Source organism: Ixodes scapularis, unplaced genomic scaffold, assembly GCF_016920785.2.
Source record: "Ixodes scapularis isolate PalLabHiFi unplaced genomic scaffold, ASM1692078v2 PGA_scaffold1__304_contigs__length_218370807, whole genome shotgun sequence".
NCBI lineage: Eukaryota > Metazoa > Arthropoda > Arachnida > Ixodida > Ixodidae > Ixodes > Ixodes scapularis.
In genome coordinates this window covers 77,846,835-77,873,048 of record NW_024609846.1, presented here as the reverse complement: position 1 = coordinate 77,873,048, position 26,214 = coordinate 77,846,835, and the positions used below count along the sequence as shown (strand labels likewise).

The following is a 26,214-nucleotide window of genomic DNA, read 5'->3' as shown; positions in this document are numbered from 1 at the left end:
TAAAAAAACCTGTATGGGGGATGAAAGGGCAGCATGAAAGATTGTTAAAAGTACTGGAACTACATTGTATCTATAATACTTCTTCAATACATTGCACCCGCTGTACTTACTACTTGAAGTTCATAACCTCTAATTTACTTTGTAATTTACTTCAAGTACTATTTAGATGAACCTTACGCAGCACTGTAAACAAGCAAACAGTGTCTCAAAAATGAAGCTCAGTCAGTGCTAAACCTCAAAGTAGAAATCATACATCCGCAGTTCATCACTGACCAAAAAACAAAAAAGTACAAAACAATTAGGCACGCAAAAGCAGAACAAGATATAAAAAGCATTTGAGTGAAAACACAAGCCGCTTTATATTTGGCTAGCAGAATTTCGCTAGCGGATCAAAACCTATGTACTTTCTTGTTACCATAAGCAAATAAATAAAAGTAACTTGAAAAGTAATTCGCCACTTTTTTACGGTACTTAGTAATTTACTCAATAACGTTCCATTGAATAGTTTTACTACACTCAAGTTAATTTTGAGGCCAATACTCAGTCACTTAACTTAATTACTTATTTCGAGTACCTTGTACATGTCTAACCCTCATGCAATGGCACATTTGCCTCTACATATAAGACAAACAAATTCAGGGGCACAAAGGGACATTAGACCTCCAAGCCGGTCATCATGCCAAGGACCACCTTCTCTCCGAAGAAAATCTTTTACTACAGATATTACTTCTGCAAGATGAATTTTGATTTTCCTATTAATGCAGAAAGTGCAGCACCAAACCGTAGTGTGCGCAATACATTCAACAAAAAGGTGCGCAAAATCAAAGAGAAACAAAGTAGGAGGTTTTTTTGAACTATCACATCCTTTATTTTTCGGATAAGGGCTGACAGGATATGGGGTCGGGTTTGTAGTGTAAGGCACACACAGCACTATTATAATGGTGATCACATCCCTATATGTACATGAGGCACACACTCATTGGACAGTCATTAAATAACATCTGTGCACGAGAGAACAGAACCAAAACAAGAACAAAAAGAAAAGGAGACAATGTCGTGAGCCTTTGGAGGTCAGCATAAATAAAGTCGATTCGTCCTATGAATCCTCCTATTGTGTACCGATTATGGGGAAAGAACACACGATGAAGAAAAGCGGTTGTTACGCGGCAATAGTCACTCTCCCCTGTTAAAACATTCTCTTCATAACGACACCTAAAAAATAAAAAAAAGAAACAGCTGGAGCATGCATCTTAAGTATGTCACTACAAAACCGAAAACAAATAGCTCCCCACCAATACTCTCTGGATCCCAAAAGATGCTAACTGAAGAAAGTGAAAAAAAAAAAAACGAGACACGAAACCTCTGGCACTGGAATGGGGAAAATGAGGGAGGAGGAACTGCATAGCCTCGTGAAAACTGTCAGCGTGTGTGACGTATCTTTCGTATATACACACGATTAAAAAGAAACGATAAGACTCGGTAAAAACTTGTGCTTCTCAATGTTCCCTAGAAAAATAACGGCACAGTCTGTTTGCAAAACAGTGCCATTTCGTAGAGGAAAGGGACATCCCGCAAACGTGTATAAATTCACCAGGGTGGGGCCCCCGTCTCGCTCGTTTCAAGGCAAGCGAGCCGCCCATTTGTTCTGTACATCGAGGGAAGACATTTTAGAAGCAGGCCTTTGTGACTCCTTCCCTTTGCCGCTTCTTTCAACACAGACAGTCACCGGTTTTGGATTGTTTTTCGTTCTTCTCCGCCGCTACCACAAACACACCTCCGTTGACGAGAAAGCACTATGTACACGTTATCAATTTGATGCGGTTTTGGGAAAGCCCCCAATGGCTCTGGGCTCGACATGAACGAGCAACCATGCAGTAAATTCTGCAGCCAAAAATGAAAAAAAACTCTGCAAAAACATTCGCGAAAAAAAAATTGGCCAAGAGCAAATGTCATTCTAGAACCTAATCGTAACAAGGGAAATTTTAATTATAAGCTTTCTCAAACTTTTGTTATAGGACATTTGCCTGCGTAAAAAAAGTGACTGCGGCAATGAAGGCTTACGCCTTTCTATATATTGGCAGAGCGCATGGCTGGCAACTCTGATCGTTTTCTTCCGTCAAAATCTAACCTAAAAGAATATCCACTCTTGGAGGCGCGCATCTGCAAAACGAAAATTGCGAAAGACTAAACGTGTTTTGTACGATGACGCACTTGCTGGACGAGCGCAGCCATGTGCGAAATAAATGTGACACTTCCTTTAAAGTTTGTTCGAATCATGTCGCCAATGTTTTCGTTTTTTTTTAATTTTTGCAAGCGCATTTTTTATTACCACCGGTGTACTCACAAAGACTTGCCCTGTCTCACTTGCGCTCGTTTTATTGCTGCTTTGACGTGGCATGCCTTGCCAAGGTACCCACGTCAAATGGAGGCCGCGAGCCGGCAGACGCTCGCAAACGACAGTTGGCAAAAATACAATTACTACGCTGTTATTCCTTCATTCGATGAACCATATTTTCTTTAATTTTTGCTTTGATCACGTTAAATATATTTTAAGGAACATTCTGTCCATGAAACTTCCTTTACGGTCACTTTTGGCGAAATTTATGAGAAAGAGTGAAAACTGTAAACGGAGAATGCGAAGATATTCTCCATTAATTTGAGAGCAATCACTATTTTCGTAGCCTCTTCTACGCGGGTAAGCGTTTGCCCTTAGTGTAAACAATAGATTGTTCGGTCGCATAAACTAAAGGAGGGGACGCGAACTGCTGACGAGAATTTCCGATACTAGCGCCAGCAGCGGCCATTCTACGGAAAACACTTCGCGGACGCGACACGTGTTTCGAAATGTGTGTCAGAAAGAGCATGTCGCTGATGTCGAGGACTCTCACAAGGGGTCCTCGTCTGCCGTCCGCTTCTCCTCCTCTGTTTTACAGTGGTGACCTCTTTCGATCGTCTGCCAGGCTTTCTCAGGGACTGCTATATAAACCAATGTTTTCTATACAACTTCAGTTTACTATATAAATTTGAGCCTCAAGTCACAAAAATTAGATGTGCACCTTAAACCGTAATGTTTCTTTAGTAAGCGAGAAATTTCAGCTGCCTAGGGAGCTCTTTTGTCGAACAAAAATTTTCTCACGGGCGTTCATGGAAAATGCAATTGGAAATAATCAAAGATATTCAGCTAGAGCATGCCAAACACCGCACAGCTGTTGAATCATTGATCACATGTGATTGGCTTTACGTTATTATTGGGGAGTCCGTTTGGTGCTACAACCATTTCCTAACGAAGTCGCGGAGTGCAATATCTAGCCCCAGTTTCCGCTCGAATTAACTAATGCGCAACTATCGCTTTCATCCTCTTAGGAAAGAAATGGCCTAGGCCGCGTATTCCACAACGCCACACCCTAAAGATAACGAAATTACAGGTATGTGTGCAGGCCTTTCACCGCGAACAAAAAGAATGAAGAAAAAGGTTACACCTATTTCTGGCTATATCAGCCTAGTCTCAGCTAGACTGCCTGCACTGCGTTGTTCAGAACAGGGAAAAACGGTGAACCTTTATGCACTGCTTTCACCTCTTTCTCCAACAATGCCTGGAAAAATAAGCTAGCTCACTCAAACATTGCACGATTTGTTCAGGTTCACAGGTCACAGATCCCCTAGCTCATATCGTCTCTTTGTGCATTGTGCACCGTAAAATGCATTAAATATACACACCGGAACAAACTCCTCACTTGTGTTGTGACACATAACTATGTGTATAAGACCTATAAAACAGAAGGTAGAGCGAAGCGACAGAAAATAATGTGACATCAGAATGCAGCTCTAAAAACAAACGGATTCAGACTATGTTGTAATGCACAGCAATCACACGGGCACACGCACACACACGCACATAAGAAATAAACAGAGCGAGCACCGGAGGGCAGTTCATGTTAAGTTTGGTTGCTTTTGACATTCGCCTCGCTCTTCTAAAAAAAAGAAAGAAAAAAACAACTTTTTCTAGTACATATCCAGGCGCCCCCATCCAAAGAAAGAAAACCATCTAAACCTCCTCCGCATCTCAACCAAAAAGCTGAATCCGTCACCGCGATACAGGGAACCCAACTTTACGTTGTTCACTCACATATACGTATATAAAAAAAAAAAAAACGAAAATAAAAAAAAAAAGGTGGGTGTCAGGCGCGCGCACCGCAGAGCGCCGCGTCGTCGGTCAGTCCATGTGACGGTACTTGTGCGAAGACATCTGCGACAAGCCCAGCACCGCGTATTGGCACTTGAGGCAGTGGTAATGCGTCTGTTTTGCATTGTAATTGCAGCCGTCCACGCCGCAGTTCTGGGACGGCGTGTACTTCTCGAAGCCCGCAGCGTTGATGCTGTCCAGCTTGGCGTGCTGCCGCCGGTGGGCCACCACCTTGTTCGTGTCGGTGCACACGAACTCGCACTTGAGGCAGTGGAAGTGCGAGGCCTTGTTGCTGCTGCCTCCCGTGGGGCCGTTGTTGTTGGCCGCCTGCTGCGTGGCATGCGGGCAGTCCGGCCTGCCGCAGTGCACGTTGGCGCGGAACTGGCGGAAATCGCCGCCCATGAGCGTGTCGAGCCGCTCGTGGCGCGCCGTGTGCTGCACGAAGCGGGTCTTGTCGCAGAAGCTGTACCCGCAGTCCTTCCTGGTGCAGTGGAAGTGCGTCTGGTGCTCGCGGTAGCCGCAGTGGCGGTAGCTGCAGTCCTCGTTGAACCGGAACCGGACGTAGCCGTCCGGGACCGGCTCGTCCTTCAGGATACGCAGGCTGGGCATCTTCATCCGCTTGGGCTCGCTCATGGCGACGGTCGGCTGCGTCTCTTCGGTCTTACAGTTGGCGAAGAGTGGACGCTTCTGCTCCGACACGGCCGCCACGTTCGTTGTCATCTGCGGAGAGCCGTAGAACATGTCTCCCGAGGGACACATGAGGGCGAGGTGCTGCAGGTCCAGGTTCGGATGGCCCGACATGTCTCCGAGAGCCAACAGCGCCGGGTTCAGCGGTGCCATCCCAGGGATGAGTCCCGGAGAGGAGACGGGTGGCCAGAACATGTGCTGCATGTTCTGCATGTTTTGTAGGCTCAGTTTCGGTGGGGTGCTAAAGAACGGATGGTGATGATGGTGCTGGTGGTCCTGGTGGTTAGCGGTCGTGCTCGAGGGAGTCTGGTACCCCTGAGAGGCCACCGGGGAGTTTTGCTGCGGCTTTGGTTCTGGCGTCGTTTTCTTGCTGGGTGACGGGGCTGGTTCCTCGTCCACTTCGGCGTCCGACTCTCCTTGCGCTGTAGAGGACACTGGAGAGGACTGGCTCGAGAGCGGAGTCGTGCGACCATCCGGGTATACCGGGACTGGGCTGGGAGCACCGGAATGTTTGGAGATGTGTAGCTTCAAACGGGAGAAGCTCGAAAATGCCTGCGCAAAAGCAAGATGGAATTGAGAAGGAGGAAATGCCACCTGCAGCTCTCAAAGTAAGGTGAGTGTGAATAAAAGTAGAAGAGGACAGTAGAAGATCTGATGAGATGATTTCAAGTGACGCTGATCAGGAGACATACCTAGGACACCTGTTCTTTAAGTTTTCCATTGTTTAACTCATAAAAAATTGGGAATCCTCGCATAGCCTAATAAGTAGCGATGTACATTATTCTGTTGGTTTAATGGACTTTAGGTTTGGGTAAATACTTGTGGTGCCCTAAGTATGCCTTCTACACACTGTCTTTAACATTAGAATGAATAACCTTGACCTTACCAGAAATAATCCCTGTAAGGTTCAATGAACGTGAAACCCGCACCCAGGCCAAAAATTGTTTCAAATGCATTCACACACATCAAGATCATACTCACAGTAACAGAATAAGAAACCCCAAACAAGAGAACGAGATCACAAATAATCACCTGGTTGCAAACATTGCAGTGAAAGTGGTCTTTTCTCTTCTTCTTGCAGAAGGGTCGTCCACAACTCTGACCTTCGCTGAACATGACGTGCTTTTCGGCACTCTGGCCAGCAGCCAATGTCTGCACCGTCGTCGGCTTCATCAGCAACTTCATTAGCGGCTGCTGATCGGACTCGGGCAACGACGACGCTGTACTGGAAGTGGGGCTCGACACGAACCTCTCCTTGTCCTCGCCGTCTTCCGGGGGGTGGTCGTTGTCGCTTCCAGTCTTGCTGTTGTTGTTCGTGAACGCCGAAAGCGGATAGAACGTCCCCGAGGACTTCACGACCGTCTTTTGTGATGTGTCGCTTGCTGCAGGACTCGCTACGCGGTCTTCGTCGCTGGAGCAGGACTTCTTTTTGGGAGGCGAAGGCCCTTCCTCCTCGTCCTCTAGCGACGGAGAACCGGCGGTCTGCTGAGCGTGCTTCTGCTCGTGCATGCTCATGGTGGAGTAGCGGACGAAGGAGTAGCTGCAGTTGGGTCGAGTGCAGTGGAAGTGCCGGTTAACTTTATTGCTGTGGCATCCCGGGAGGCGGCAGTCGACGCTGCGATCGAAAAAGACGAATCCTTCCATGATGTCGATGTTGTCGTGGAAGTCTTTTGAGTGTAAGACGAGGATATCTTCGCGGTCCGTCACGTAGTGGCACCGGGCTTGGACACAGTGGAAGTGTTGTTGGCCGAAGAAGGTGCACAGCTTGTCGGGACAAGGGGCGTTTTCAGGGATGATGTAGAAACCCTCGTGAACCTGCAGGCGACCAAGATCGCAGCGTGTGAACTTGGTATGTGGGAGGCAAGAACGTTTAAACAGATCATAACATAATGTTTTACAGGCGCCTTGAGGGACAGCTGAATTCTCTCTTCAATAAATGTTATTTCAGCAGAAGATATAAATTCGAGCCTATGGCCAACGTTCCCAAGTTGTGCAATCAAACTTATTATGTCAGGAAAAGATATTACTTTGTGACTGAAACTATAGCTTAGGCTGCATGACTTTACGGAAATTTTGACCTGCCACAGAGTCAGCAATAATGAAGGTGCTTTACTTAAAAAAAACTTGGTTCGTATAACCATTAAAATTACAAGAAAGCAACTTCTTTGTAGTCAATAACAAACACCCTTAAAGAAATAAAGCATTCAAGCAAAACTGTTTGCGTAACTTAATTAAAATTAGCTCAGAAGAGCGAGAAATATGCCACTAAGGATTAGAAGCAACGCAAATAATATATTAGTGATTCTGAAAAACAAATGATGAACATCAGAGGCTGCAGATTATAAAGAAGTTGCAAACAAACACCGGTCATCATTACCCCTCTTAGTTACGTTAGAAAGTTCAGGTAATAGCAGAATACTGCCCCCAGGATTTTATTTGCTATAGCCTCAATACATGTTTGCAAGAAAGGCTCCTGTGCGCTGCCATTCTGTGCGAACGATGCTGGCGCCGCGTAACGTTTCCGCCATGTTGGTATGTGCTATGAGCCACGTCATTGAGGTACCCGAATGTGGACCAGCCAAGAAATGCAGCAGCATCAACGACATCTGTTACGTGTGGGCATGTGGAAGAGAAAGACGTGGACACAGCAATGCGTCAATGACTTTCTTTTCAACCTTCCGATATTTCTTAGCTTATAACTCGTGCTTCTTACTAGTACTACATTGAACGGCTTTCGAACAAAAGATATACCAAAAGGAGTGCATGCCCTACCTCAGGAGTGAAGGGAAGTTGTGACACCGAGAGCAGGGTCTGTGATGCCGAATCCGCCTCCGGCGGCTCCCTAGGCTCTGCCTTCACCGACGTCGCAGCATTCGCAGTATTCGCGGCAGCTGCGGCCGCGGCCGCCGCCGCCGCCGCCGCAGCAGCAGCAGCAGCGGCAGCTTGCTCCGCAGAATGCTTCTCTTGTTGTTCCATCAGCTTTTCCTGGAGCTGCTGATGTTGCTGCAGGAAGTGCAAAGCCTGGTGGTGGTTGTCCACAGAGAAGTCGACTATGCCCGGAGATCCAAGGGGCATTCTGGGCACGCTGGAAGGTCCCGGGATGCCCAGGAGTCCGCTCGACGAGCTTTGGAAAGGAGGAAACAGCGCTGGGCTGTTTTGACTAGAGCCCGGTTTGGGGAGCTTGAAGCTGGCGTAGATGGCTTGGGACAGGTGCGGTGAGCTGGGACCCAGGGGAAACTGGAAGAAAAGGAGACGAATCGGGGAGAGTTTGAAACGTGTCTATCATCTACGGAAATTTTATCCGCCGTAAAGATTGATGGAGTGGGAAATTTAAGGGGTGTTATTGTCCACAATGATAAATCTACTCCAACCTGAAATGCACCCCCTTACAGGTGAAAGTCAATTAATTATTGTGTAAATCTTCTCCACGCTGAGACATTCCCCCAACATTATTGTATTAAATTATACTTTCCGGTGTAGTTTGCTGCAACACGGTCAATTACAAGCTGAGATGCACTCAAAACATAATAATCGCGAAAGGGCAATTGATTCTGGGAACGTTATTGCTTTCTTTAACGTTTTTGAAGAAATTTGATTTCGATACGTTCAGACTAGAACACAATATATCATTCATATGAGTCCAGGGTGGAAACTGTGAGCCCAAAGTTGTGACTGAATGCGCACCTAGGCAGGCCACCCATTCTACTCTGCTTGAAAAAACGCGGATGTATCTTCACCATCTTTGATGAACCCTCCAGACGTGCGAACTGAAACAGTCGATCTGGGAGTTTTCTACGCCTGTGGTCAGCACAAATCCCATTTTTTCTCAAATCCATAAACTAGTACTCTAACTTCCCAGTTCCAGACATCCGTCTTGCACCACATCTTCAAACACTTGCAAAGACTAAAAGCAAATATATGGACTGGTACCTAAACTTCACATTTTCTAGTCTTACACCAGACATTCCAACGTTTGCAGGGACTACCAAAATAGGCGAGCTCTTTCACGTAAGTAAGGTCAGCGATACTGCATAATGAAAAACAATAACCTTGTGGGAGGAGACACCAACCTCAATAACTCGCTCTTTCGGAGGCCGTCCCCTCTTTCGCCTGAAGATGCCGTCCATTGAGACCGATGAGATGGCGCTAAACTGGTCGCGAGACATGCTCAGCTTGGTCGTATACTCGTGCATCTTGTAGTGGTCCAGCCGCCTGAACGGCTTGTCCGTGCTGCTCACAATATCTCGGCAGCCATCCTGGACATGCACCAAAAGCCTTTCTTAGATCACGCAAGTAGGACTTAAGCCTGCGTGCTTCTATCCCGGAACCAATAACTCATCTCATTACGTTTAAACCTTTTTGGCTATATAACTGTACAATTTAATAACAACATCGGCCGCGAAGGGAGGGGAGTTTCTTTTTATGTTAAGGCTATCTACAATCGTAAATTTTAACGTCAAACAAAACAACAAAAGAAACTTTCAGTCTTTTCAATTTGGTGAAGAAGGAAGACCCGAGAAGCTGTACTATGGTGGGAATGAAGTAATGGCCGGCAGCAAGTCGGCAAGCCAGAGTGGAAAGGCTGGAAAGGTTGCCACCATCTATGAACGACGGCGGCAACCAAATAGCCGGCAAGCCGGTTGTCTGGGTGCCGCCGTCGCCCACGGAAGGCGTTAGCTGTCCAGAGTTTTGTGCCATCATTTGTTTGCTGGCGGACATGATAGTCGGGAAACTAGCCCTTAACAACTCCGCTGTAAAAAAAAAAAAAAAAAGTTGTAGTTTAGTTTAGGCGATTTAAGAATTTACTGCAAGACCAAGAAGCTGAGTTCCAGCACAATTAAGTTAGGTATGAAAGTTTCTGCATCAGGTTGCCTTCCTTGTTTTTAATATAGCCAAATATACTTCCTTGCGGCGACGCGAGCGCGCGCCACTCAACCCCGCCTGTCTGGAGAGGGTGCTTTCCCTCACACACACTTTAAATGCAGGGAAGTGGCAGAGCGCATGCGATTTCCCACTCCTGGATGATTGCTGGTCGAACAAAACCAAAATGCCATGCAACCATTTCAGTATGATGCTTACCAATTCTTCTATCTCAACCTGGAGCCTGGCTATTTTGGATAAATCATAGTAAGGTCCGCGTCGACGCTATTCAAACGAAATGTTGAGCAACTGGTGCGTTTGCAGACAAGGGCGACTTCCGCAGCAGGAGTGCTACCTCTCCGCAACACACGAGCTGCAGCACGGAGAAGCACACATTCCGCAAGGTGGATCTTCATCTTATTCGCCATGTGAAAGGAGCGTTCGAAATGTGTCGCGAAACTCCTACTCATAGCAGCATAAGCATGGGGGAAAGAAAAGTAGAAGCCAAAGGCTAGAAACAACATAAGCGCATACCTGGAAAAAAAAAAAAACCCGGATAGTATTGAAGTAGATACGTTAGATTATTTCATAAAGATGTGCCAGGGAAATTATAAATTTTATTATTTTGTTCGAGATGAACAAATATCACATTGTGAGGATGTAAAAATGCAGACATGTTTTTATCTCGAAATCAATTTCTCGAGACAATGCGGCCTTCTTCCTGTCTATACCGTTCGATATTTTAAGAAGCCCTTTTCGATGCTGGTCGTGAACGTTCGCAGCGAAGCGTCGCGTCAAAGTGGTTTCTCACCCATTGGCAGTGGTAGTGTTTCTCCTTGAGCTGGAACGGACACTCGGGAGGACACTCCCCTTCGATGCTCTTCCCCACGGTGTGGTAGAAGCACTGTGTGATCTGGTCCTGGTGCTCGTGGTTTCTGCAAAAAAAAGTTTAATCTTATGTACCATGGACGGGACGCAGCAGAAGAAAACATCTTCAGCACATCCATAAATATGTGCCAGCATTCTAAACTTCTGAACTTTGGGTAATAGTGGGCACTTGTCACACAAAAAATAACTCGCACCTGCACTCAAGAAGCTCGAGACAAACGCTTGCTTTATACTGTGCATTTTTTATTTTATTTTTCAGAAATTCAAAGGTAACATTTGCAGCTAAAGTAGCAGTTCTACATCAGGGGTAACCCTTTCTAATAATGGCGCCTAAACGTTTATTATTAACCAAAGCGACAACGGTTAAACAATTTTAAGAAAACTTTTATTCTCAGAGGCCAAACAAACAAACTCTCTATAGTAATATAAACTTATTTTGTTCGTTTTTTCTTTTTCTTTTGACCTTTCCTAGGCTCATTACCGCCGAGCCTCGTCCTTCCGTTGCCCATTCTTAAAAAGTAGAAAGGCCTCATAATTTTCGGCGAAGGGTCATATTCAGCAATATACAATTGACACAAGATGAAGTTTCTACCAAAAGAAAACGCCCTCCACCCATCCTTCTTTCTTCTTTCTCGTTCAACAAACTGTGTAACCACCGTCAAGTTATCTCAGTGCAGACTTTTACATAGTTCAACTACTCTACTCAAGTTACTGTAGTCTAACTACTTTTCTGAGTAGTTTAGTAACTTTCAATTACATTTTTGTTTAGGTAATTAGTGTTTACTTTAATTACTTTTTCCGAGTAACATCTACTCAAATTACAACTACTCTTGAATTTTAGTTGTAGTTCTGTTGGTCAACACACATTCCTGCACAAAAATAAATAAGATGTTCGAAGATTAGCTGATATTTACCAAGAAGTGGAAGCATGTGGTGTAGGAAAGGGGGGGGGGGGGGGAGGGGCGTGGTTTAGAGCGTCTGAGACCCTCTAACATTTTTACAAGCCCCCACTGCAACAACCCTGCTATGAGGCGCGGAGCGGACAGACACGTAGCAAGTGAGGCCTAGTAAATGAGGGTTTAGCGCCGAAGGCTGGCATTTCTTTCTGTCCCAAAGCTGAAGGAAACTTGGCGTATTTAAAGAAGGTTTTTTTTTCCCCGCTTCTCCCCAACTTAGGAACTCTCGCCCACTACAGGAGGCGTACACACTGCAGCCTCACCCACTGGAGTCAACGAAACGCAGCACCCGCTCTGAAGCCCATCTGGTGGTCCCGTAGTTTGTGCTGTACTTGAAGGATCGCGTGCTAAAGGGCAACGGAAAGGTAGCCTCTTTGCGTTGCCTTCCCTCCTAAACCTCGAAATATGCAGGCATTTCAAGATTAGAATATTATTCAAGAGCTTAATATATCCCCCAACGTTTTTGAAAAAAAAAAATTAGCTGAATTGGGAAGTGTTTTAAGAACATGGTACTTAAAGCACTATTTTAGGTAGGGTCAGAAAATTTGCACTTTACTTCAAGCAAACTCTCTGAATATGTACTTGAACTTCTATTAAATATTAAATCGTTTTAAAGCTCCGCGAAAAGCAGATTGAAATTTTAAAACTCGAATCTCGTTCCTGGCTTATCTTTGCAGATTTTGTTTTCTCTCCTCTCGTGCACAAAATCTTATCTCTTGCAGCTTCTTGTGAAGTAAGAGTATTTTGTTTTCCAAAACAATCCCTTCCGCCACTAATCTATATCTCGCGTTAGAGCACTTCCATCTTCTATTGTATCTTTCATTACCTGTTAAGGGCCGCCCACACTAGCGAGAAAACGCGCGTGGCACGCCGATCGCGGCAAGTAACAAAATGTCGCCAAAGCACAGTCAGCGCCACGAGCGCGTGCAGAGACACGCCCTTTATCTTCCCGCTTAACCGATTTATCGGCGCGCCGGGCGCGTTTTCTCGCTAGTGTGGGCGGCCCTTTACACAAAAATAACCAGATTGAAAAGTTTAGTTTAAAAATCCCTATTCCTCCGGACAGGAAATACTGCATACGCTCTGATTCTGAAGGTCTGGTGTATCATGAAAGACAAGAGTCTGACACACTAGATTAAGTGCTTGCTTAACTAGTGAAGAGCTCAATGTTAAAAAGGAAGCAGGTTATATCTCAAACAGTAGCAATCTTTCTTGAAATTACGGTAGAACCCCAACTGACGAGTCCAGCGCACTAATTGGGATGTCCAGAGTTCCGATTCTCCTTACTTTGCATGCTCTTGCACGCCTCCGAAGTCCTTGCCAGGAAACACCATGGAGCAATTGTCCGTCGTGCAGTGATAGTGTTCGCGGTAGATGAATTCGCATTCGGGTCGACAAAGGTCCGTCGGGGAATACCTGTGGGCGAATGAAGCGCAACTTTAGAAACATGGTCATAGCTGACACTAAAAATAAATTATGCTCATATTAGTGATAAATTGGCCCAATCTCCCTCAGGTTCACAACGACCCAAGCGGTGGATTGTAATGAAAACCTAAAATTCGGCACATTAACAAGTATATACCCCATGCTATGACAGGCATATCTATGTCCAAAAACCCACAGGAGGTGTAATTTGGGATGCTCGAATTTCTATACTTGCAGTTTTTTTGTTTTTTTCTATATCACTCGATGTGGCAAAGAATATAGTGTCAATGCACCGAAAAGGTGAGAGAGAGAAGGAGTAGAGAGAGCGCGCGGAGACATCAGAACACCGATCTCTGATTGGAAGGATTAGTAAGTAGTCCTAAAGCTAGCAGCCTCAGTCTCCATGCTTTCGTACCGTCATCCTTACAAGTCCCTCTCTTCTGCATGCCCAGTCCCTGAAGAGAAACAGTTACGGACGCGTGACAGGGACCCGCTGGGGGCGACTCACCTGACCATGTAGCGCTGCCAGGTCTCCTCGGCCTTGGCGCCCACATCCCTCGTAGCATCCGATGCCTGACCGTTGCTCGATCCGCAGCCGTCTTCCTCTTTCGCGCCGTAGCCATGGCTCGCAAAGTTGAACGCCAGACCCGGGTGCAGGGCTGCACCGACGCCCGAGGCGTTGGGCAGGAACGCAGACAGGAAGGTCGGGTCCAACATGTGCGGCTTTTGCTGTGCACTCGCGTCGGGAAGGAGCGACTGGGCCGAGCTGTTGCCGCCGCAGTTGAGCTTGTCGTGGGCCGTGTGGCCGAGCGCGTGGTTCGCGAGCTGGTTCGCCTTGTGGGCCGCCTCCGCGATGCTACCCGCTGAGCTCATCGTCGTCATCGTGGTCGGGGCGAGGGTCGCGACCGTGCTCGAGCCCGGCGTCGGTGGGAGCGCCGACGACGACGAGGGCACGGTCGGAAACATGCTCTGCACCGGAGAGCTGCTCAGGCTTTGGTCGCAAATCGCCAACTGCGGAGAATGGAAGAAAACGGTGAGGTGTTAACGTGGCTAGGAAGTTGGGTTCCCAGCGTGCGTTCGCAAAACTGGGGGCTAGGGAGGACAACTAACGAAAAATTAATTGACCTTAAACCAGCGCAAGGTTCCTAATCTTTTGTGGGAAAAGTCACGCTGCAACACCAAGAATACTAGAAAGCTTCGTGTTCGTTTTGTTAAGCTTTCGAAGCATCTAATAAAATGTGAGTACTAGCAAAATCAAGAGATGTCCTCTTACGTTTTATGTTTCCTCATCACTCATAAGGCATACTTTCTCGCTCTTTTTGTAGAAATTACCTTTACCATCACCTCCCTGTGAAGCTTCGCCCCAAATTCCTGACTTTGTTGGAAAGTAAAAAAAAGAAAGCCATGATTTTTTTACTCATTAATTAAAACATTTACTGAATTTAAATTAGAAGTTATTTAAATTACTGAAGCTAAAAAAGCGTGATTCTTTACTACTAGATGTGTTTCTCAACATGACGGACTGAATGATTAATACGTCCGACCAGTGATCCGGAAGAAAGAATAACTGTAAATGTGAACTATGGTTTAATTAACAACTTTTATGGGTGTAACCCCGGCCATACTAGAACAAAAACAAAACAGGCCTGATGTTTTTATATCGATTTTTTTGCGTTCTGATATTATTGCAATTATTTATTTTCTAGTTTTCGTTTCTTTCGCGTTTTGATTTAGTTGCAGCAGGATGTCATGTAACTGACGAACAAAGTGGAAGGTAGACATCGAGCTCAACTCTTCGGTTTGCTCCGAAGAACATTTATTTCTGCTCGTGTTCGGTCTTATACCAATCTTTCTTGCTAGATGATTCGTTGATTTTAAGTACGAATGCATCAAATGATAGACAAACGGTAAATACGAATTATTTTCAGGATTCTTTTTTCGCAAATGGTTAGATTTAAATCATTATAGTATGGTGTGATTATATTATGAATATATCATGATTTAAATCATGATTTAGATTATCTTGACTTTTATTCTCCACCAAGCTTTGTTTATAGGTTGCAACAGTTAGACTATAACAATTCACCAGCAGCACCTTCACGACAAATTTTCGGGAAGTTCTCTTAACGGTAGCGCTAGGTTTACACTAAAAAGTACCATCGTAAGGGCATCTTAGCAATCAGTTTTTAAAACAAACTTTGAAGGGCATTCGGAAAATATTCTACACATTCATAAAATGCATCTGTAGAGAATTATCAAAAAGTTATTCCCGTAAAAAAGTAGTTCAGTTTCATTTCTTTAACACATATCCTAAACCATGAGGCATTCACCACACCCAAAGTCACTTTCCCTTTAAAGAAACCAAGCATGGTTTTATCGGCGGCAGACTAAACAAACGTATGGGGTTTTTTTTGTTTTTTTTTAATGCAGATTACTTATCGATTAATTTGACCTCTTCAGATAGCAACTTGGAGGAAAAAAATATCTCGCGAATTGCCCTGCAATTATGTCGCTACGCGAAACGTACATGCTTTAGCGCTGATGTTGCTAAACCACTAGCACTAAACCAAATGTTTAGCGGAATTACTGGAGTTAGTGGTGAGTTAGAGTTGTGCATCTGTAGGTCACGTGACGTCAATTTTTCCGCTAAACGTAGCAGGGAAACTGAATTTGTGTATAGGTCCCGTGACATGAAGTCATGTGACGTCATTTTCCCCAAAACATTTAGTGGAGAAACTCGCGGTTACGCTTTCTGAGGATTCACGTCATCCAAAAACCTGACCTCTTTAATTGTTTCCCGTGGAAAAGAAGAGGGCGACGCCATACCTGCTCGGACATGATGCACGGGTCGCTGGCGCCAGCGGCCGAGTAGCTCTTCAGCATGCTCTGGGCGAGCTTGAACTTGCGGTAGGCCATTTCGGTGTCCTGGCGCTCGTGCTTTCGCTTGTGGGAGTACAGCTGCCCGCTGGAATGCAGCACGTAGCTGCACCCCGGCCGGATGCAGTGGATGTGGTTGCAGATGCGCGAGAAGCGGCAGTTCTCGTACGAGCAGTGCTCATGCTTCATGAACTTCTTGAACCCGTCCTTGTTCAGCTGCTCGTCCTTGATGTGGTACGTCTTGTGCTTCTCTGCGGGGCGAGACGCTCGATAAGGTCGCTGGCACTGGACCCTCAAACGAGACGATGGATGTACCCAGCATAGCCAGGATTATAGCTAATAGAAAATATACGCTTAGCGTATTGGTAGTCCATTCCCCGGTTTTTTTGTGGGAGCCGCTATTTCGCACTCAGTGCAGAGCGATCGCTAGTGGCGATCGTTACGGTTCGGAAATGCGACTTCCTGAGTGTTAGGTAGGGGGACAAAAAGCTATCCCGTTTTCTCTCTCGCGCACTGTCCTAACATTCCTGGAGGACGGAAAAGCGCTTCCCACGATTTTAGATAAAACTGTAGACAACAAGCAACCTTCATTTCGAGCATCAAGGTGAACGGGGTCTTTACTCTAAAGTGTGGTATCCTTAGTGGCTCTAACCCGAGTTACATCACTCCTATATTTATATTGATTAAGCGACAGGATAATAAAAAAAGCTACAAGATGCACTTATGGTTTGTCCGTAATGTTCAGTCCCGCAAGTTTTGCGAATAGTACTTTTTCTTTTTTTGTTCACGATGACGTTCCTCCTGCTGAACTTGACATCTTCCCAGGTATACGTCAATGTTTGTGAGACAGCTGTGAGCCGTACTGCAGGATGCTTCCCAGCATTTTTCTTTATTCTTTTTTTTTAATTTGCTTGTATTTGCACATTGCACCGAAAAAGAAACCCGTGGGTCTCCTTTTTCTACAGAGTAAATGCGTTGTACCAAAATATGATGTAATAACAAAAGCTACTGATGTATTCTTCAAAAAATGCACGTTGCCAGTAATTTTTATCCAAATTAACGCAATTACCGCTATTAAAATTGTATACCCTAATCAATGTTCAGATATTCGTAAGACAATAAAAACAAAACGCCAGGTCATCCCAACGCTACAATGAGAAATAATTTTGTTTTCAGAAATGAAAAAGGAAGGATCTACACCATTCGAGCGAGCAGCCGACATCAATTCCAACCCACCAATGTCAGCTTTATTCTTGAAGGTTGTCTTGCAGCCTGATCGGCGGCAATGAAAGTGGGTAGTCCTCTGGCCGTAGAAGAGGCAGGTTGGGGTATTGCAATCCTCCGTGGCCCTGAACCTCTGGAAGCCTTCCTGGATGATGGCGGAATCCTTCCGGTGGTAGTTGGCGTGCATCTGGACGTCAGACGTGCTGATATACACCTTGTCACAGTTGTCCTGTAAAAAAGAGACAAAAGGGGAAGGTGTTAAGGCCAAAGACACCTCCCCAAAGTCGACCTGCATAACAACAATGTAAACCTGGCTGTGGCTCTGCTACGACGGTTAAAGAAGGCTTGACCTTCTCGTCTTGTGCATGTATTCATATAATAACCGAGAAAAGAAGGATTCCCTGGAATAGCAGCCGATGCAAGAAAGTTCGCTTCTCCAACCTTCAGAAAACATTATCTGGGTATCTTGAGATTTCTGGGGGATTCTATCCTGAGCATCCTCTTCCTGCTGTTTCTTCCATCGTGTCCTGTCTTTGCTTCTATAATAAAACTAAACCAGGGGTCTCTAAACTCCGGCCCGCGGGCCGACTCCACGGAGATCTTCTGACCGCTCGGCGGCCCGCTTCCAGCCCGGCGCAAAAATAAGCGCGCGTGAATTATCAGTCCCCGATTTCATATCTGCGTAACTATACATGTTATAATTCCTTTGCGTTTCCATGTATACGTTGTGCTCAATGTCCTGTACCGTATCTATTGCATATTGTCAGCATCAGAATTATCATTCTCATTTGCCTCCTGTCCCGTCGGAACATGCCAATGTTTCTATGCGCTTCGATTTATAGTTTTTTAGGCCCCAGTTATTATGCAATGTCATAATTGGCTAAATATTGGATTTAGAAATGAAGCAGATATATTCATTCACCTTATATGCCTCTTTTTTAATGCTTAGTCTAACTTTAAATTTGGTATTTAAAAGCTTGTCTAAAGGATTATTTATTTAGTTGCTGTTGTTATTGTTTTCTCGTTTATATTTCCTTATTTATTTTCTGACCCTCGAGAAAGCGACAGATCGCCGATCCGGCCCCTGAGCCAAATGTTTGGTGACCCCGGCATTAAACCATCCCACAGCAACATTAGACACCTGAAAAGGGTTCCTGGCAAAGGAATCTGGAGAGGGCCTTCACAATGCACCCGCTCCCCCCTTTTTTGTTCTAATAAAAATAATAAAGGAAGCGGATTTCATTGGCTTTTCTAAGGAGGCTAGTTGGTGATGCTGGTAATGATAAAGGAACTACTTTGTCTAACGAACTTAGGCGGTGATGTTGGTAATGAAAAAACGTTACGTAGTCCGGTTACTTCGTAACCAGACTATGTGACTTTTTGTAAATTTTATGTATGCTAATATTTCCCAGGGCAAGCGAGCGCGTAATCTGAATGGAGCTTTGGAGAAAAAAAAACTGACACACAAGAACTCGGTTGTTATTACATCAGACTTCAGGGAGTTCCGCCCATCCATCGCAGCTCTAATGCCGACTTTGATTAAGAAGCCACGTGTACGACCTGTCCAGTTCATTCACGCTTTCTACGCCTCTCACCTGAATACTCTTTCAGGACCGTTAGGATTGCATCTGTCTGTTGGATGCTGTCGTGACCAAGCTGCAGCATTGGCAAGACGTTAAACATTTGTTTCAGAAACAACGGGACAGCCTACTCCTGTCTATCAGTTGTCCCCTCCGGAACGCCAATCCTTTTTATGTACTTCTTTGTGCTTTTATCTATCCGGATCATCTACGGCGCTGTTGTACGAATTGAATTATAAATCATTAAAAGTGTACGAGCCCTGAGGTTCAAGGAAAGTTTGCGATATCCCCCTCTTAGCCACGGAGTTATCGGATGCCGAGTAGGCGTTTCGCTGTCGGTTACGATGTTTTTCGCTTGTTTTCGCGCGTACTATAATGCGAACACATATTCGTCCTAAAATCTCTGGAAAGCCAATCGTGAAGAATACTGATAACCGTAAAAAACGAAAACCAGTCATCTTCCACTCTAAACATCAAATTTCTTTCGAGTAGCTCTTTAAACCGGGGGATGTCCTCGATTCCCAGTGTGCCCATCAGAAGACGAGTGACCTTTTCGCTCACCTTCAGACAGTGGTAGTGGGTCTGCTTTCGGTTGTGGGCGCAGTTTGGGAACTTCTCGGAGCAGTCGTCCATCGGGCTGTACCGCAGGAATCCGTGCTGGAGAGACTCGTCCCTCTTTTTGTGCCACTTGAAGTGCCGGATCATCTCTTCCTTCTTCACGAACACCTGGGGTGGGAGAAAAAAAAACAGTATCTTTTGAGCAAGTTGAAAAACAGACCTTGTTGGTACACTGCTTGGTCAGCAGATTTTTGTGAACGAAATACAAAATTAACTATAGATCTCGAAACGCCTGCTACGTCACGAGATACATCTTTAAATTGTGTATTGGCGATTACCAGCAGGTGTTTTCGCCACTTCATTTCGAAACTTCGTAAATCAACCATCAGCACTCACTGCCTTGAAGCACTACTATGTCCAGATTTTTAACAACACTTAAAAATCAAAATGTAATTGCTTTACTTACACGCTATGCGTACTTGAGTTTTTGGGGGGTTCACAAATTCATGCGTCATTTCTCCAAGGCGCACTTTGAAGCTTTCAGCATTTGTAACATTTCACATCGCTTATTATTTTTTCACCGCTGGCAGCTTTTGGCTCTATAAATGTTAATCAACTACCCTTTGCAGTCACCCAACCAAAGCCTTATGGATCTTCAAGTTGGCTGATTCTGTATGCCTCATTGATATGATAAATTTCCGTGGTGCCACAATTCCGACTGCTCTCAACAACACCACATCCATTTATTTCGCAATATCTACGATATGACTTAGAAAGAAAAACAATTTGGACACACACACAAATCCTGATAAAATAAATTTAATAAATAAAAACGTTAAAAAAGTTGAAAAAATATATAAAAAAAAAAGGACGGAGGTCTTTAAAGCACGTTTTAGCATCGCACATCCCTCTTCTCTGTCTTTCTTTTCTTCATGCTCACCAGCTCGGAGAATATCCAGCAATATTTCACGGTTATAGTGCTCGTTATCCGGGCTGTGACTAGCGCACGAAGCCGTGCACTCCCATGGATTTTGCAATTCCACGCAAAAGGAAAAAAAAGCTCCTCGTTGTTCTTGGTTGTCGCTTCCCCCCCACCCCCCTTTTTCTTATTATTATTTTATTCGTAAATAGACAGAAAAAGAACACCCAACCGAAAATATTTATAACAACAACGTAGATGACCAAAACAAAAACAATTTCCCGGCTATGCGGTTATTCGCTACTTTGGATAGACGTCGTACAAACAACGCTCGAAAGACCCTCTATATACATACAGAAAGGACTATGCAAGACCAAAACAAGAAGAAAAATTTTAATACTAAACAAAAATAATGAATAGAAATATGAGGGAGGCGTGACAGGAGAGAGAGAGAGAGAGAGAGAGAGCAAGAAAACAGTTTTAACGGCCCTGTTTATATTCGACAATATGGGCAGCTCACGACACGACGGTTCGACTCCCCTTATCTTGAACAAATATAGAACAAGATTTATCCCAACCTATAGCAAGACGGGCGTCACGTTTTTCTCCGAAAATCTGGTCCTTTTCCTTATATTTCTCGGCCCTCTTCTTCGCCGTTTCGTTACCATTTACCCCCCTCGAAACCTCTTACATTTTATACCTCCTTAGTTGTTGTTTTTATCTAGTGGCAGGAAAGAAAAAAAAAAAAAAAACATTGAACCAAACGAGACGCTCGTAGCTACACTCGCTTATATCCGGGGGCCTGTCAGGCGAAATTCGTCGTGCATGCTCCTCGAGTTAGTCGCCCTTTCCTCCGGCGGCCGTTTCTCGCGGTTATTGTCGTTATTTCGTCGGTTGTTTCTTCTTGAATCCTCGCGCGCGGCGTGCGGACGCCGTCAAAGTCAAAAGTGGACGCGCCGCGGCAAGCGCTGGCGGCAGCGGCCGCAGTTTTTTCTTTTGGGGGGATTTGAGAATTTCTTCTCTCTCTCATCGCAGCTCTTATTCTAAAAGAAAGGCTGTTGCTAAAGGTCCTTTCCCTCCACACACACACTGGCACGTTCTTCCCCTCTGCCTTAGCGGGGACCGTAAAAGCGAGGTGATAAAAAGCCCTAGAAGCATCCGGTAGCTGGTTCGTAAAAAAAAAAAAAAGTTGAGACTGAGTTCAGCGCGAGCGGCTGTACGCGGATGCCGCCGCAAACTCGACAAGATGCCGTCGAAAAAGCACTCACACACAGACGCACAAAAACGAAAGAAACCGAGTCGACATTCGGAGATGTGAGAGAAAACGACAAGTTAAGCGGATAACAACAATAGCAAACAAGAAAGAAAACAAAACTAGCCGACGTCTGAACAGCCCTCTACACGCGTTTCTAAGAGTGACGGCATATCGTGCTTGTGTGTATGTGTGTGTGCGTGTGTGTGTGTGTGGGGGGGGGGGGGGGGGGGGGGGGTCGAAGAAATATAATAAGAATTGCGTGAGTGGCAGCAAGCGAGGGAGCAACAAAATCATGGCTTCTGCCCTTCTCCTCAAAAGAAAATTTCTTCCCTTCCCTCCTCGATTGCCGTCGTCGTCTTATTTCGAAATGTTTTCCAATGTCAAATCACGTCATGATGACAGTGAGCTCCCGTGTAGATAAGCTTAACGAAGAGGAGCCGGCCGGGTCAAACATTTGTAAATGCGCAGCAATTTTTTTTTTTTTCAACCGACGGTTGTTTACAGTTATTTTCCGTTAGTACTCGGATCTAGTGTAGTGAGACTTTTGACAGGCGTTCCTGAAAACAATGGCAACCAGAATGGCAGACCACCGGATGACATCATCGACTAGCGTGCATACTACCTCAGCCCTTTTAGCGTTCATCATCATCACACAGTTGTGTGCAACGTCATAGAGCCATACTCCCGAGCTGTGCGTCACCTTGCATGCAATGCATACGTGAACAAGAAAAACGTCAATTGAGTTAAGTTGGCTATGACCGGGGCAGGACATTACATCTGATACGTCAGAGAGGATACACCACCACTTCGAAGTCGCTGGCAATCAGTTCTATCAAATGACGTTTCATCAACTGATTGTTTCATCGACAGATTGTTTCATCGCAAATCGTTTCATTGACAGCTCAGATTAGCTTTTTATTTTATTTTTTATTTTTTCATAAGCTGCATGAGATTGTCGCCGCGAAGCAACGTGTACAGGTCGGTCAGGTGGGTTAACATTTTTGGAATGCGCCGCCGCGAAGCGGCGTGGTAGACGCAGGCCGAAGGGGGGGTTAACGCGCACTATGGTGATATACGTTTGACGAAATGTCCCTACAGCGTGAAATTCGCGTAAATAGTTTCGATGAAACGATTGTGCCGGTGAAAAGTTGTGCCCGAAACGAAATTCCACGAAACGAGTTTCGACAAAATGATAGGGACACCTTCGAACTAGCAACTCGTCTTGCCGTGGTTTTTTTTTCTTCGAAAAGCGTCAGGATGGAATATGTTGGATCAAAATTACTTTCGCTTGTATTATTGTCAGAACTTTTTATTTTATATCATCTCCATGCTAAAATTATTTCAAGATGCTGCAGGAGCGCACGGATAAATAAACAAATAAGGCATAAAATTGCGAACTTGGAACCTGTGGAAGCTAAAAAAACATACACTTTAGAAAGCGAACCCTGGGGGGGGGGGGGGGGGGGGGGGGGGGGGAGGGGGGGCAGGAGTGGCAAGCAAAAATGCACCGTATTTTTCGTCCGCACCCGGTGTATAGTCGGCAGGAGCAAATTTAGGGTCCAAAATACGTTTTTGCTTAGATAGTCCTCTCCTAATGGTTAGTCGACACGACAATCTTCGCCTACACGGCACACTTTGACAAATGTTTGCTTTCTTAGCTCACAAAGGAGCGTATTATACATGAACCACCAATAACATACTCTTTTTTCATTCAAAAAATCCGTCCCGTCTCGTCGTAATGAACAATCTTGAAAAACAAAATTCCTGTGTAGCTCGCACGCGTAGGTTGTCCGCGACGCGTAGAATTTCAACTTTCAAATACGTACGGTCCGCGGACTCTAGTCTGGAAAATAGGCTAGACGTACTCTGGAGTTGCAGTCCAGGCAGTGGAAATGCTCCCGGTAGTTGAGGTCCTTGCAGTAGTTACTGCCGCACTGGCTGGCGCTGGAGTACCTGCGGGGGAGACAGCGTGACGGGGAAATGTAAGGACTCCTCCGAAAGCAAAGGATCAGCTTCGAGTCTCATGCTCATGGATCACTGGGACGAAGTACGCAGTTACGACCGCCTTCACTGGGCGGTCGCGGTCTTGTTTTGTTGCAGGCGGGAGGCTGTAGCCAACCCGCGAAACCCCAAACAAAGAGATAATTAAGCATTCACTCTAGGCTGTAATGGCGGTTTGAAACATGGCCTTTTACAATGCATTCTTAGAATACAATTTTCTAATTTCGGATAGCTATGAATCTCGAGATTAATTGCGGTGTAGAACGCTTTTTTTTTTATTCTTACACGGTTATACCAAAAACACATGCAACTAAACTCGCTAAAATAAAAAAAAAAATATTTAAGAAAATTTTGTGGGGGGACAAGCTAGCTACCTGTCCAGTGTTGCGGCTCACTAAGGCTGATGACGGCTCATCATAATCTTCTACAGGTAAAAGGGAGAAAAGGAGACAAAAGCGCGCGGTGAAGCCAGAGCGCCGAGCTCTGACTGGATTGATTAGTGTTTATGGGGAGGGTAGAGGCAAAATTTTGTCTCTACTCACTCTTTCGAACGCAACCGAAGAGCAAGCAGAGACAAAGGAAGCTAACTTCGCCTCTACCCACTAATCAATCCAGTCTGAGCTCAGCTCTCTCGCGTCGCCTCTCTCTCTCTCATTTCCTCCTCTCCTTCCATTCCTACCCGAGTAGAATGTTAGATCCCCAGTGGTCAATTAGGATAATTAAAACGAGGTAACACACACATACACAAATAAAGAACGGTTCTTTAGATTGTTTAAATTTCCCTCGAGATATTAGTCCAGTCGGTCCACTGGAGACGTGTTTTATTTATTTTATTTTAAAAAAGTTTTCCTTTCTTCGTTTATTCTAAACGTAACGTGTAAAGCTTGTAACATTCTAAATCTATAATCATGTCCAACACTTCTCGCTATTTTTTACACAGTGAAATGCGTTGTCTTCGACAGAATACAACACATATTTAGAACACTTTGTTTCGCGTAAAAGTAGAATTAACGAGCAAACAGGGGCCCATATATACTGGTCACGGAAACACTGTTAAAACATTTCCCGCTAACAGTCTTTGGTCTTCTTTGTATACTAGAGTGACCGTGGTGATCCCAAAGCCGCGGTCCGCATTGGGGCATCGTGCTTTCTTTCATGTCATAGAAGCCAAAGAGAATCTGTAAAGTGATGCCCTCTACCACGACGGAGGACAGGCTCGATCGTGTCTCGCGAGCAATACCGCCGACGTCATTCCCGAAAGCGACGTCCGAAGGTCTCCTAAAAATATTTGTACCAATATTTCACAAATTAGTTTTATCGATCCGAAAGACCGAAACGTATACTGTTCTCTCACAACGCGGCCGCCTGATTTGAATAAACGAAAATTCTACCGCCGTAATACGGCGCAGACGAAAACCGTTCGATTTCGTGGCCAAAACGCGATTCCACGAGAACGTCGTCCTGAAGTCGGGCGCTTACCTGCGGACGTAGCGGGAGTAATCGATGGGCGGGGCCTTGGGCTGCTCCAGCTTGACTGACAGGCAGTTGGCCAGGTTGGTGCTCATCAGACCTGAAACCAAAGCGGCGGCATCCCTTGTAGTTTTCGCCGCGATTGGTTTTCTTTTAGGGGGGGATACCACGAGGCGCCTTCGATTGTCGGCTTAGCGGTCGCATGCCGCGCGCGCTCTCGGAATTGTTGCCCGGGCAGGGATTTCGCAAGCGCTCGGAGTACAGGCGGCGTGCGGTGTGAAGCTGCATGGGATCAAATCCGCAAAGATGGATCGACCGACGCTTCGATTCCAGTCACTAGAAAGGTTCGACAGAGGCGCGGTCTCAGTCAAACGGCCGCTCCTCTTCTGTCGCTTGTCGGGGCAGCGCGAACAATGTCGACATCAATGCGTATACTGCACTTGTATAGGACAGTACACCGACTTTACCGGCAATTTACCTGTACGCGTTTCTAAGATGTAATAGAGCGGCCGTGATAAAGGTCAGTCGTGATTGAGTTTCGAAACGAACGCGTTACAAATTAAACCGGCGTGCGGTAAAGCCTTCGAACGCCTCGTTACAAATGAGCCGATACGTAGACAAAAGACTGTGCAACTTGGGATATTGGTTATTTATGCTGTAAGATTGGTGTAAACTGTACGACTGTCTTTGCTGACGGTGAGGGCCGCCACACAAAGTATTTGCGTAAAGGCTCCATCGAATTGTAGGAATTGAGCTTAGATTTGTGAGGTTGTACGGGTTTCTCAGACAAAGTACGCAAACGTCGTTTGGCAATCAATTACTCAGCCAACAAAGCGACGTAGGTAAGTTTCTGGTTCGCTTCTGGAAAAACACAAAAGTCGCTAGTTATCTACAAAAAAAAAATGAGTTACAAAATACGACGTTATTTATTTATTCAGCCGATCACTGTACATAGCAGTAAGTTTTCAGGTGTATAAAGTTTCAGGCAATCTTAACTCTTACTCAAAAATTAGTGTGGGCTTTAAGCTTTCTGAAACGTGTGCTTAGGATGGTTTAAACATTCTCAACCACTACCATAACAGTAATTACTGCAGCTTTTTCAGACAAGAGCAATGATTGCGACACACGAGCGCCGGAAGCATAAAAGAAGCGTTCCACGTCATTATTTATAGAAAGTTGTTTTATACTTCATTGGACGCACATGCGCATCAGATTACGCCATTTATGTGTCCGCGGTGCTGAATCTCTGGGTAGAAGAAGAATTCGTCGTCCAGAACGTCCGCACAAATTGAACTTCTCACGACCCTACGCAGAAGAAATGCCATCTATCT

General features: G+C 45.3%; 1 protein-coding gene across 2 annotated transcripts in view; it reads right to left on the bottom strand.

Moving 5' to 3' along the window:
- Nucleotides 1-844: 844 nt before the first annotated feature.
- LOC8033331 (zinc finger protein castor homolog 1) overlaps nucleotides 845-26,214 on the bottom strand; it is a 344,798-nt gene continuing 319,428 nt past the window's right edge. For both annotated transcript variants that reach the window (XM_029983036.3, XM_029983034.3), the window contains 12 exons: nucleotides 24,893-24,983; nucleotides 23,278-23,365; nucleotides 19,242-19,406; nucleotides 17,113-17,329; nucleotides 15,826-16,127; nucleotides 13,508-14,010; nucleotides 12,862-12,990; nucleotides 10,542-10,665; nucleotides 8,941-9,126; nucleotides 7,643-8,107; nucleotides 5,903-6,685; nucleotides 845-5,422 (listed from right to left, as the gene is read on the bottom strand). In XM_029983036.3, the coding sequence (XP_029838896.3) occupies nucleotides 4,214-5,422; nucleotides 5,903-6,685; nucleotides 7,643-8,107; nucleotides 8,941-9,126; nucleotides 10,542-10,665; nucleotides 12,862-12,990; nucleotides 13,508-14,010; nucleotides 15,826-16,127; nucleotides 17,113-17,329; nucleotides 19,242-19,406; nucleotides 23,278-23,365; nucleotides 24,893-24,983 (4,262 nt within the window). In that variant the 3' untranslated portion in view covers nucleotides 845-4,213. The remainder of the gene's footprint in view (nucleotides 5,423-5,902; nucleotides 6,686-7,642; nucleotides 8,108-8,940; nucleotides 9,127-10,541; nucleotides 10,666-12,861; nucleotides 12,991-13,507; nucleotides 14,011-15,825; nucleotides 16,128-17,112; nucleotides 17,330-19,241; nucleotides 19,407-23,277; nucleotides 23,366-24,892; nucleotides 24,984-26,214) is intronic.